The sequence below is a fragment of the Coturnix japonica genome, chromosome 24, assembly GCF_054131305.1.
Source record: "Coturnix japonica strain WE chromosome 24, WE-NBRP24, whole genome shotgun sequence".
Lineage (NCBI taxonomy): Eukaryota > Metazoa > Chordata > Aves > Galliformes > Phasianidae > Coturnix > Coturnix japonica.
In genome coordinates this window covers 7,145,639-7,158,739 of record NC_140686.1, presented here as the reverse complement: position 1 = coordinate 7,158,739, position 13,101 = coordinate 7,145,639, and the positions used below count along the sequence as shown (strand labels likewise).

Genomic DNA, 13,101 nt, shown 5'->3' with positions numbered 1-13,101 from the left:
GGCTTATGTTGGATCCTTCACCTGACTTACTGCCCACTGAATAAACAAGAAAAAATAGGATGTAAATTCTTTTCTATGGGAGTTTCCTTCTGTTTAGCTTCTCATAGCTTCTTTATGACTCTTCTGTTGCTTAGCTTCTGAGATTGCCTGAGGGTGAAGGAGTACATACAGATTTCCCAATGACAGAAACACTAAAAACTGCTATGTTCAAAATAACTGCTGAAAATGCCGCTCCACTAAAACTGTATCTATCAGTGTGTTCAGGATTCTAAATGCTGAGATTTGTCTCCCCTAAGTTTTCCCAGCAAATGTTTTGTACAGGTGTTTACAACCATGGGAAAACTGGATCTAGTTGTAAAGTCACCTTTGGAAGAAGCACCAAACTAGTGCATCTTAAAACAAAGACTCATATTATAAATATTAACTTAGGGCTGAGATTCTCCTGTCTTCCTAGCTATAGCAAAAAGTGTTTTATGTTAAAACTCTCAGAGGAATTTCAGTGGTACAAGTTGTACTCTTGGGTTCTTCAGCCTCATTTTCCACTCCATTCAATACAAATCCATTTCCATCTGCACTTCTGTGGAAATATGTAAGGAATTATCCTAACATAGAACTAGAGGTATGTGATAATAATGGTACCTGCTTTCCCTCTTGATATCATTAGGAAAAGGAAGTTTGTTTTTTGGACCAGAAGTCATGTGGGGTTTTTGTTAGTGAATGCATCACTGTGTCTTCAGAATCCAACCGGAAAGTTACCTTTGGAACTGGAACACAACTGATGGTGAAACCTGGTAGGTAGAAACCCAGCCTGAATGAGAAGTGATGGAAAAGTTAAATTTTCCCTTCAGTGAAAAAGCCATTGAAATTCTGCTATTCTCCCATTTTGGGGATGATCAAAAGTCAAGTTTGACATTGCGTCAGGAAGAAAGCATTTCATAAAGCTGAATGGGTGTTTAGAGGTAATGGGAAAGTCTTACAAGAATGTCCTGTTTTCCATTTATCTATCTTGCTGACAGCTAAATGCTTTGTTTCAACTGTAAATATTTAAAACAAGTTTAATACAGGTTACTGAGCAATGCTTTTCTGGGAAGCCTATACTGATGTCCATTGCCAACTGGAGGACAAAGAGCATTCATCCCAAGGGTCTGCATGCTGGATGTTTCTTTTTCTATAGAAACAACTCAGTGACAGATTTCTATGTGTGGAGAGAGGAGTCCCACCTCCCTTACTGCTATTCTTCAGCACTTTTTGCTCCCAGAAATCTCAGGACCTCCAGGTACCCTCATTACCCTTTTACTTCCATTTCCCAGAACCTTGTCTAGTTATCTTTCAGAAGCTGAAGTTTGTGTCCCTACTGGGAACAAAAACTTTACAACTGTTTTCATTGACAAAACTAGCAGATTGTAAAGGAAGCAAATTGGAACAAGCAGGGTGTAGTTTTGGGCAGATCAGAGAACTGGAATCAGGAAAGAGACTTTGAAGGAATGTGCAGTGTGCAGGAGGGCCCTTTGAATGTTAATCTGATGTTGAAAGTGCAGTTTTACATCTTTTCATGAACGAAGGAGAAGTTAGTGGTTAGTGGTGGTCTCTCGTCAACATTTAAAGACATTGCCAGTTAGGAAAATCTTCATAGGAAAAGTATGATGAATTTCTCAAGGAACTTACTTGGGAAGACTGTATGTTTGTTGTTGTTTGAAGCCATGTAAAAAAAGAAACCTTAAGGTTATTGTTGTGAAGACAAATGCTGTGTGAGTGCCTATGGAGAAAAATTCACCTTTGTAAGTGGAGTTCAACTAAGAGTAAAGCCAAGTAAGTTTTAAGACACTTTCTGCTCAGTGTTGAATAACTTTAAAACAAAAAATCACCAACCCACAATTTCCTGTTTTTTTTTTTTTAACATTCTTTTAAAAATATGAACAATATATGCTTTTGATTTTGAAAAAAGATGGAATGAAGTAGAATCACAACGATTCCATTCTATCTATATTCTTGTCACACAGAACAGAAAAATGAAGTCCCAAAAACACTACTTATAGGGAAAAAGCTTATGAGCGGTGGCCATTGCAACCTGTGACATTTGGACTGGGTCAGATGTCTCTCTCTCAAAGTCTGGGGTAAATGGCTTTGCATTGCTGTAAAATAGCCAGAACAGTCATGCACTTTCTTAAACACAGTCCTCTTCCCTCCCATAGATGGGATTCCCTAAAAAAAATGACTGCTATGAGTGCTAAACGCGTGTTGGATTCCTGTACCGGTAGCAGCAATAAGAGTTGATATTTCTAGTGGTTTGTGATAGAGTTCTGAGAGGTGATTGCTTTTAGTTCATTCCTAAAACAGGTTTGTGATGAGGACAGATGATTCTTGGCTACAGACAGCTGGTTTTGATGGGAAGGAGCTGTTCCATTCAAGTTGCTTTGTGAAGTCAGTGGCATGAGAGTCAATGGTTTTTGCTGTGGCATGAAGGGCCGTGCAAATGCAGGAAGCTACAGAGTGGTGCTGGGCACAGGAACACGCCTGGTTGTGAAGTCCAGTGAGTACAAGTTCTGTCATACTTTGTCATTCTGCTATAGAGGTCATCACTTTCCAAGTCCCCCAGCATTCCTGTTATCTAGTCAGAAAAGGAATGTTCTTGTCTCTGACAGCCCCCTGAATGCTCGTGGCCTTTCCAGAGCTGAGCTCAGCTCAGGACCCTCCTTTCCCAGCTTAAACTACTCTTTGTCTACTCGTAGATCAGCGCCTGGTTTGTCAGGAGAGTGCACCATGGAATGGGGACAGGTGTTGCCTCAGAAGAGTCTGGATGAGCTTTTTGTTACAGAAGGAAATGCTTTGCAATTATAACTACAATTCCAAGCTGACCTTTGGTTCAGGGTCCAGACTCTCTGTCCAGCCACATCAGTGTGCCGCCTCCATAGCTCTTCCTTAGGTGCCATTTCCATTATATATCATCATCATATCATCATAGTCTTGTGCGGGTTAGAAGGGACCTTAGAGATCATCGAGTCCAACCCCCAGGATTCGAGCCTCTGTGTAGCAGAGCGGCACTTCTACCACTTGCGCCACAGGGGGATTCGAACCCAGGGCCTCCAGTGTTGCAAAGTGGTGTCCTTAACCACTGCGCCACCGGAGGCACACATATATAAATGTGTTCTTATTATAATTTTACCTTTGCAGAGCTGAAATCAATTCTGTACCATTGCAGGTTCTGGGAATGCCCTCACTGTTGTAGTTACTGAAGTTTTGGGTGGTGGGAGCAAAGCTGAACTGGAGGTCTGCGCCCTTTTGGGAAAGGCTTACTTGAGTGTTACTGGGAAGGCTTTTGGCCAGCCATACTAAGGATTTCCTTGTTATGGGAGAGGAGAGCTCAACTGAGTTCTTCTTTCCAACTTAAACTATTTTTCCACAACTCATCAATCCATGACTGATTTATCTGGAGATTGCATCACAGAATCAGAAGAAGTGTTGCCACTCAAGTGCCTGTGGGCTTTTTGTTAGGGAAGGAAATGGGACCTCTTTTTGGTTTCAACCATGCAGAGCTGAAACCCTTCCCTGCCATTGCAGCCTGTGAGAAATTAAGGGTGTGTTGTGAGCAGAGCTGAACTGGAGGTCAGAGTACTTTTGGGAAAGGATTATCTGTGCTTTTAATCCGTGCTGCGTCACACTGGTATTCGCACATATGGTCAGGGATTTGCCTTTGTGATGACAGCTTCTGGGACAGCATGGATGGGCAGAGATGGGAGGAGGAGAAGAATGTTTGGCAGTGAGCCTCAGTTACAGCTGCAGCCTCATCCCATACAACATGCCTGATAACTTCCACTCTTGCTTTGGGAAGAAAAGGACCCTCTTACCCTTCTGTTGCCTCTCCATGACTTGGCATGGTCAGACTAAGCCTTGGGAAGCAGCGTTCATTCTCAAGTGACTGCATGGGCTTTTTGTTAAGGAAAGCAATGCTGTGTGAATACAGGATCCAACTACATGAAGCTGACATTTGGTTCAGGAACCAGACTCGCTGTCCAACCACGTGAGTGCATGGCTTCCATTGGTTTTTCATAGGTGCCTTTTCCAATAGCTGTAATTTTGTGGTCCGATGTTTGAGTCTTGCAAAGCTGAAATTTCTTCTCTGCCATTGCAGACTCCCAGCATGTCCTTGCTGCTGCAGGTTATGTGGTTCTGTGTGGTGTGAGGAGAGCTGAACTGTAGATCAACGCTTTTGGAACGGATTACCTGAGTTTTTTTGGGAAGGAGTTTGGCCACACTAAGGGCTGCCATGTTATGTGCAGATGAGAGTGTTTGTGTAAGGGCTTGTGTTGCTTTGAGTGATGGCTTGAGCAGGTTGACCTTTGGAGATGGAACAAAGCTTTGTGTAAAGCCCTGTGAGTATTGTTGGTGTTATTTTCAAGCACGTTGATCCAGAAATACACAAGACAATATTGTTAGCACATTCATTTAGGACAGGCTTTTGATGAGCATGCATGATCCTGTACCTTCTGTCCGGTTGTGGAAAAGGAGCTGCAGTGTGGTGAGGGAAGAAGGGGAGACAGAGCAGAACTATATATTTGGGCAGAGAAGACTATTAATAAAGGAAGTCCAATGCTGTGGACTGAGAGTAGGACATTCTTTTCCACAGGGATGTCCCAGGCAGAACTCGCCTCTTCTGAATGGGCACAAAGGCAAATATCTTCTGGATAAGGGCAGTGTTGGTGACAGAGCCACTGTTTTTTGGGAATAGTTAGTGAGAAAGGATTTTGCAAATCTCATAAGAATGATCACATTTGTTCTTCATCAATTATTCCGTGCTCCATCATGATTTACAAATGTCAGCCTCTTCTGAGAATGACTGTTTATTCTCTGAGAGCGGAGATGTTTTTGTAAAGCAGGCTGTGACTATGGCAATTTCAGGCTCAGGTTTTACTGGCAAGTTCATCTTTGGGCAAGGAAGCAGACTTTCTGTGAAACCCAGTAAGTACCTCTTAATTACCTGCACATGTTAAACTGAGCTGTGGTGGTGTGGCATGGGATTCATTAGGTTAAATTTGGTCTGTCTTAAAGTAACCTTTATGTGCACCCATACGGTCCCTGTGAAGCCACTAGCACTGCATTCCTGATGCCACACTGTGTGTTCAGATCTCCCTGCGGCTGCTTCTGCTTGTTGTTGTGCAGCTGTAAAGCCATCTTTTCCTCAAGATGTCAATCTGTGCCTGTGTTATCAGGAGTGTGCACCACGGAATGGGGACAGGTCAGGTGCTGCTTCCCAGGTGCCTAAGGGGCGTTTTTGTTAGGGAAGGAAATGCTGTGTGATTCCAGCTACAACAAGTTGACCTTTGGCTCGGGGACCAGACTCATAGTCCAACCACGTGAGTGCGCTACAGTTTCCATAGGTCTTTCATTGTGGCTCCTTGCAATAGAGCTTGTACTCTTTTCCTCTTTTCCATCTCAAAATTGCATTGCTAGTATTTCTAATCTGACATTGAAGACCTTGAGAATACCCATGCTGTGGAAGGTAATGATGAGTTGTGAACAGAGCAGAACTGGAGGTCTGAATGCTTTTGGGAAAGGGTCTCTGGTGTTCTTGGACAGTTTTTTGCACTCACATTGGTATTCTCATATCTAATCAGGGATATACTGTTATGATGGTAGTGAAGAGCACAGCTTGGATGGACCGTGAGGACAGGAGAAGGAAGAGAATGTGTGTGAGTGCCCCTCAGTTTCAGCCCAATTTCATCCCATATACCAGCCTTGAAAACTTTCTTGCTTCCTTTGGAATGAGAAGGTCATTCCTCATCGTTCTGCTTCCCCTTCATGTTGTGGCATGGACAGGCTAATTCCTGTGGAGTAGTGATGGTTCTCAAGTCTCTCGATTGGATTTATGTTAAGGAATGCAATGCAGTGTGCATACGGAATCTGGCATCAGAGAGCTGAAGTTTGGCATAGGGACCAGACTCTCCATCCAACCCTGTGAGTACACAGCGTCCATAGGTCTTCCATAGGGGCCTTTTCCAACAGATGTAATTTTGTGTTTCACCTTTGGATTTAAACTCAACAGGGATAAAATCCCTCTTCTGCCATTACAGGCATTGAGAGTGCCCTTACAGTGAGTGTACAGAGAGTGCAGCCATGAGCTGCACTGAAGTCCAAAATTCCTTAATTTTTTCTCAATTTGAGCTGTGTTACAAAGGAAGGTCAGCACTGCAGATGGAGAGCAGAGCATTCTTCTCATGAGGAACATCCCAGGGAGAACCTGCTGCTCCTGAATGATCTCAAACAAAATTTTCTTCTGAACAAGGGCAGTACTGGTGACAGGGCCACTATTTTTCTGGACTGGAGCATGTGAAAGCATATTGTAGATCTCAAGGGAATGCTTTGTCCATCACCAGTTTTTCCATGCTGCACCACATCTTAGAAATGTTAGCCTTTCTGAACATGACAGAGTTTCTTCTCTCTGAGCAGAGCAGTTTCTGTAAAGGAGGCTGTGACTGTGGCATATGCAGGGTCAGGCACTGGCACACTCACCTTTGGTCATGGGAGCAGACTTGCTGTCAAACTCAGTAAGTACATTTTAGTTAGTTGGACCTGTTAAACTGGACTGTTGGTTGTGAATGAAAACAGCCCTGAATGAAAACAGCCCTGAATGAGAAAAAATAGGGAGTTTGCAATCCCTAGTGCAGTAGAAACAGCTGTCCTGCCTGGTGCCCCCTTGGATGCAATTAGTGTATGCATGTGCATGTGCAAAAGCACATGTGTATGGGGCATTCTGCAGTCAGTTGTTACAGACACACACAGTAAGCAGTACGTCTAGAGGAAATTATCTGATTGTGATGCTGATCCAGGTCTAACTGGAATGCCTGTGCCCTTCCCAGAGCTCAGGTGAGTTGTGTTCTTCTCTCCAACATAAACTACTCCTCCTCAACTCAGCTGTCCGTGACTGTTTAATCAGGAGAGAGCATCACAGAATGGGGTCTGGTGCTGCCCCCACCAGAGGGTTTTTGTTAGGAAAGGAAATACTGTGTGATTCTAGCAGCTATACTGGCAAGCTGACCTTTGGCTCAGGGACCAGACTTTCTGTACAACCATGTGAGTGTGTAGCTTCCAGATGTCTACTATAATTGATACTTGCTGTCAGTGTACTTTAGTGTTCCTCCTCTTGATTACACGCTTGCAGAGCCAGAACCCTTCTCTGCCATTGCAGGCTCAGGAAATGCCTTCCTTGTGGTAGTGAGGGAGGTGTTGTTAACCTGAGCTGAGCTGGAGGTCTGAATGCTTTTGGGAAGGGGTCATGAGTACTCTCAATCTATGCTGTGTCATTCTGGTAGTCTCATATCTGGTCAGGGATTTACCATTGCGATGGCAGCCTCTGGGAGAGCATGGTTAGGCAGGGATGAGAGGAGGAGAAGATAGTTTGGGGTGCCCCTCAATTACAGCTCCAGCCTTATCCCATAAAAGCAGTATTCCACTCTTGCTTTGGTATAGGATGATCCCTGCTCATCCTTCTGCTGCCCCTCATTGACATGGCATGGTCAGAGTAATCCTTGGGGACCAGAGATGGTACTAAAGGGGCTAGATGGACTTCTTGTTAAAGAAAGCAGTGCAGTGTGAATACAGGATCCAGTTATGCTGGCATTAGATTTGGCTCAGGGACCAAACTCTCTGTCCAGTCACGTGAGTACATAGCTTCCATAGGCCTTCCATACGTGCCTTTTCCAGTAGTCTCAGTTTTCTGTTCCTGTATTTTTTTAAGACCTGCAGAACTGAAATTGTTCTCTGCCATTGCAGGCACCAAGACCGCACTCAGGGCTGCAGTTCATGTGTTTCTGTGCGGTGGGAGCAGTGCTGAACTGCTGTTCTCTGTGCTTTTGGGAAAGGGTCACACAAGTGTTGTGGGGATCGGGCTCTGCCAGCCGCACTAAGGGCTGCCTTCCCACTGTTTTTTTTTTTCTATAGGTTTTGAGGAGGGATATTGAAGATGACTCATCAGTGATCACCTTTGTCCGGCATCATTTATTTCATGCTCCATCACACTTACAAATGTCTGCCTCATCTGAGGGTGGCAGTGTTTCTTGTCTCTGAGCTGAGGGGTTTCTGTAAAGCAGGCTGTGACTGTGGCAATATTCAGGTGCAGGTTATGGCAAGCTCACCTTTGGGCCAGGAAGCAGGCTTGTTGTGAAACCCAGTAAGTACCTTAGTTACCTTCACATGTTAAACTGAGATGTGGAAGTGGGGCATGGAGTTCATTAGTGTAAAGTTTGGTCTGTTTCAAAGGAACATTTATGTGCTCTCAGAAGGTCCCTGTGAAGCCACTAGCACTGCATTCCTGGTGCCACACTCTGTGTTCAGATCTCCCCGCTGCTGCTTGTGCTTATTGTTGTGCAGCTGTAAAGCCTTGTCTTGCTCTTGACATCGATCTGCATCAGTTTTCTCAGGAGTTTGCACCATAGAATGAGGACAGGTCAGGTGCTGCTTCTCAGGTGCCTAAGGGGCGTTTTTGTTATGGAAGGAAATGCTGTGTGATTCTGGCTACAAGCTGACCTTTGGCTCAGGGACCAGACTCATAGTCCAACCACGTGAGTGCACTGCAGTTTCCATAAGTCTTTCATTGGGGCTCCTTGCAACAGAGCCTGTAATCTTTTCTTCTTTTCCATCTCAAAATTGCATTGCTAGTAATTCTAATCTGCCATTGAAGACCTTGAGAATATCCATGCTGTGGAAGGCAATGATGAGTTGTGAACAGAGCAGAACTGGAGGTCTGAATACTTTTGGGAAAGGGTCTCTGGTGTTCTTGGACAGTTTTTTGCACTCACATTGGTATTCTCATATCTAATCAGGGATATACCGTTTGATGGTAGTGAAAAGCACAGTTTGGATGGACTGTGAGGGCAGGAGAAGGAAGAGAATGTTTTTGAGTACCCTTCAGTTTCAGCCCCACCTCATCCCATATAGCAGTCTTGAAAACCTTCTTGCTTCCTCTGGGATTAGAAGGTTACTCCTCATCGTTCTGCTTCCCATTCATGATGTGGCATGGACAGGCTAATTCCTGTGGACTAGTGATGGTTCTCAAGTCTCTCGATTGGATTTTTGTTAAGGAATGCAATGCAGTGTGCATACGGAATCTGGCATCAGAGAGCTGAAGTTTGGCACAGCGTAGCTCTCAATCTATGCTGTGTCACACTGGTATTCTCAGAAATGATTAGGGATTTGCCATTGAGATGGCAGCCCCTGGGACAGCATGGATGGGCAGGGATGAGAGGAGGAGAAGAAGAAAGTTTGGGGTGCCCCTCAGTTACAGCTCCAGCCTTATCCCATAAAAGCAGCATAGTAGCTTCCGCTATTGCTTTGGGATGGGACGGTCCCTGCTCATCCTTCTGCTGCCCCTCAGTGACATGGCATGGTCAGAGTAATCCTTGGGGACCAGAGATGGTGCTAAACATGCTAAATGGACTTCTTGTTAAAGAAAGCAGTGCAGTGTGAATACAGGATCCAGTTATGCTGGCATTAGATTTGGCTCAGGGACCAAACTCTCTGTCCAGTCACGTGAGTTCATAGCTTCCATAGGCCTTCCATACGTGCCTATTCCAGTAGTCTCAGTTTTGTGTTCCTATATTTATTTAAGACCTGCAGAGCTTAAATCGTTCTCTGCCATTGCAGGCACAGAGAACGCCCTCAGTGCTGCAGTTCATGTGTTTCTGTGTGGTGGGAGCAGTGCTGAACTGCTGTTCTCTGTGCTTTTGGGAAAGGGTCAAACAAGTGTTGTGGGGATTGGGCTCTGCCAACCACACTAAGGGCTGCCTTCCCACTGTTTTTTTTTTATTATTTGTATAGGTTTTGAGGAGGGATATTGGAGATGACTCATCAATGATCACCTTTGTCTGGCATCATTTATTTCATGCTCCATCACACTTACAAATGTCTGCCTCTTCTGAGGGTGGCAGTGTTTTTTGTCTCAGAGCTGAGGGGTTTCTGTAAAGCAGGCTGTGACTGTGGCAATATTCAGGCGCAGGTTATAGTGGCAAGCTCACCTTTGGTCCAGGAAGCAGACTTGTTGTGAAACCCAGTAAGTATCTCTAAGTTACCTGCATATGTTAAATTAAGCTGTGGTGGGGCAAGGAGTTTAATAGGTTGAAGTTAGGTCTGTCTCAAAGGATCCTTTATGTGTTCCGAGAAGGCTCCTGCAAAGCACTGCATTCCAGATGCCACAACGTGTGTTCTAATCTCCCCGCTGCTGCTTGTGCTTGTTCTTGTGCAGCTGTAAAGCCTCGTCTTTCACATGACCTCGATCTGCATCAGTTTTATCAGGAGTGTGCACCACAGAATGGGGACAGGTCAGGTGCTGCTTCTCAGGTGCCTGAGGGGTGTTTTTGTTAGGGAAGGAAATGCTGTGTGATTCTGGCTACAACAACAAGCTAACCTTTGGCTCGGGGACCAGACTCATTGTCCAACCATGTGAGTGCAATGCAGTTTCCACAGGTCTTCCATAGGAGCTCCTTGTAATATATGTAGGTTTGTGTTCCTCTTTTTTATTGCATATTTGCAGAGCTAAACTTTCCTTCTCCGCTGTAGAGGGCTCTGACAGCATCCTCACTGTAGATGTTAAGGATATATTTTGAGCAGAGCTGAACTGGAGGTCTGAACTCTTCGGGGAAAGAGTCACTTGTGTACTTGGACATTTCTCTGCTGTCACACTTTTATTCTCATATATTTTCAGGTATTTCCCTTTGAAATGGCAATATTGAGGAAAGGTTGTATGGAATCTGAGTTCAGGAGAAGGAGGAGAATGATTGGAAGTACACCCTTCTGCAGACCAGCCTCATTCCATACTCCCACCCTGATAACTTCCACACTTGTGTTGGGATCAGAAGGTCCCTCCTCATTCTTCTGCTGCCCCTCCATTACACGGCAAGATCAGACTAATTCCTGGGCACCAGTGTTGTTTCTTACGTGTCTGGATAGGCTTTTTGTTAAGGAATGCAACGCTGTGTGAATAGTGGATCTGGCAGAGAGCTGAAGTTTGGCACAGGGACCAGGCTCTCCATCCGACCCTGTGAGTACACAGTGTCCATAGGTCTTCCATAGGAGCCTTTTCCAACACATGTAATTTTGTATTTCACCTTTGGATTTAAACACAACAGGGCTAAAATTTTGCTTCTGCCATTGCAGGCACTGAGATTGCCGTCAGTGCTTCAGTTTGTGATTCTGTGTGGTGGGAGCAGAGCTGAACTGCTGGTCTTTATGCTTATGGAAAGGATACCTGAGTACTGTGTGGATTGTGCTTGGCCAGTCACACAGAGGTCTGCCTTTCTATGGGGACAGGAGAAGGTTTGTGCAAGGGCTGGTGTTGCTGTGAGTGCTGTCTGGAGCAGCTTCACCTTTGGATCTGGAACAAAGCTTTGTGTAAATCCGAGTGAGTACTGCTGGTGGTATGTTGTATTGAGATGTGGGAATCCAGAAATACCCAAGACATGAATGATAGTATTATTATATATTATAGTATATATATAGATAGTTCATTTTATGGAACGGCTTTCATTTGGCATGCCCAGTCCCCTTCCTTTTGTCTCGTTATGGCAAAAGACATGCAGGCTGGTGAGGGAAGAAGGGGTGACAGAATGGGATTTTAAATTGTCTCAGAGGATACGACTGTTTACAAAGGAAGGTCAGTGCTGTGGATTGAGGGAAGAACATTCTTCTCCACGTGACATTCCCAGGCAGAACTTGCCACCATTGAATGAGCACAAGGGCAAATATCTTCTGCATAAGGGCAGTGTTGGTGACCGAGCCACTGGTTTTTGGAAATAGATTTTGAGGAGGGATACTGGGGATGACTCATCAATGATCACCTTTGTCCAGCATCATTTATTTCATGCTCCATCACACTTACAAATGTCAGCCTCTTCTGAGGGTGACAGTGTTTCTTGTCTCTGAGCTGAGGGGTTTCTGTAAAGCAGGCTGTGACTGTGGCAATATTCAGGTGCAGGTTTTGACAAGCTCACCTTTGGTCCAGGAAGCAGACTTGTTGTGAAACCCAGTAAGTACCTCTTAGTTACCAGCACATGTTAAACTGAGCTGTGGAGGTTGGGCGTGGTGTTTATTAAGGTAAAGTTTGGTCAGTTTCAAAGGAACCTTTATTTGCTCCCTGAACGTCCTTGTGAAGCCACTAGCACTGCATTCCTGATGCCACACTGTGTGCTCTGAGCTCTCTGCTGAGCTCTTTGCTGCTGTTTGTGCTTCTTGTTGTAGAGCTGTAAAGCTTTTCAGTGTTGGCTGAACTCAAGGCAGAGGAACATGAGAGTGTCCTCTGGGCATGGCACAGAGCTCTCTTTGAATGCCCACACGTGTGGTGGCTGTTTCCTTACCTTGCTGCCTGAGTGCTGGATTGCTTTCCCACTTGGTTTTGTTCCAGGGTGTTTCACTCTTGGAGAGGTCAGAAGTGCACCACCAGAAAGGCATCCTAATTTGCAGTCAGATGCAGAAGGCATGGGTAACATCTGCTGTCCCGCTGCATTTTTCTGGGGAACCCGGTTCTGTTTCTGGGGCGTAGGGCTGTATGCAGTGTTTGCCATTGTGTGTGTCTAGGTGTGAATTCAGTACCCAGCAGGAAGGTGACCTCTGGATGTGGAACACAACCAACAGTGAGACCTGTTAGGTAGAAATCAACCTTGAATGAGATAGGTTTGGGAGTTTGTATTCCCTCCTTTGGTCAAACCAGCTGTACTGCTTTGGAAACCGCTCCCCACAGGGATACAGTCAGTGTGTGGCTTTGTTCATGCACATGTCTGCGTTGGGCATGCTGCAGTCAGTTCTTGGAAAGACACGTGCTGTGAGCAGCATGTTCAGGGATGGTGGTCTGACTGTAATGCTGATCCAGGTCTGAGAGAGGAATGCCTGTGGCCTTCCCATAGCTGAGTTCAGCTGGGTTCTTCTTTCGAAGTTAAACTACTCTTCCTCCAGTCATGCATCAGTGCCTGGTTTCTCTTGACAGTGCACCGTAGAATGGGGAGAGGTGCGGCAACTCCAGTGCCTGTGTGGGCTTTTTGTTAGGGAAGGAAATGCTGTGTGATTCTGGCTATGGCTCCAACAAGCTGACCTTTGGCTCAGGGACCAGACTTTCTGTTC

At 45.1% G+C, this 13,101-nt stretch overlaps 1 gene segment (V, D, J or C); it reads left to right on the top strand.

Annotated features, from left to right (window-relative positions):
• The first annotated feature begins 4,868 nt into the window (after window positions 1-4,868).
• LOC107324954 (M1-specific T cell receptor alpha chain-like) overlaps window positions 4,869-13,101 on the top strand; it is a 38,362-nt gene continuing 30,129 nt past the window's right edge. The window contains 1 exon segment of the C gene segment in view: window positions 4,869-4,956. Within this exon segment, the coding sequence occupies window positions 4,884-4,956 (73 nt within the window).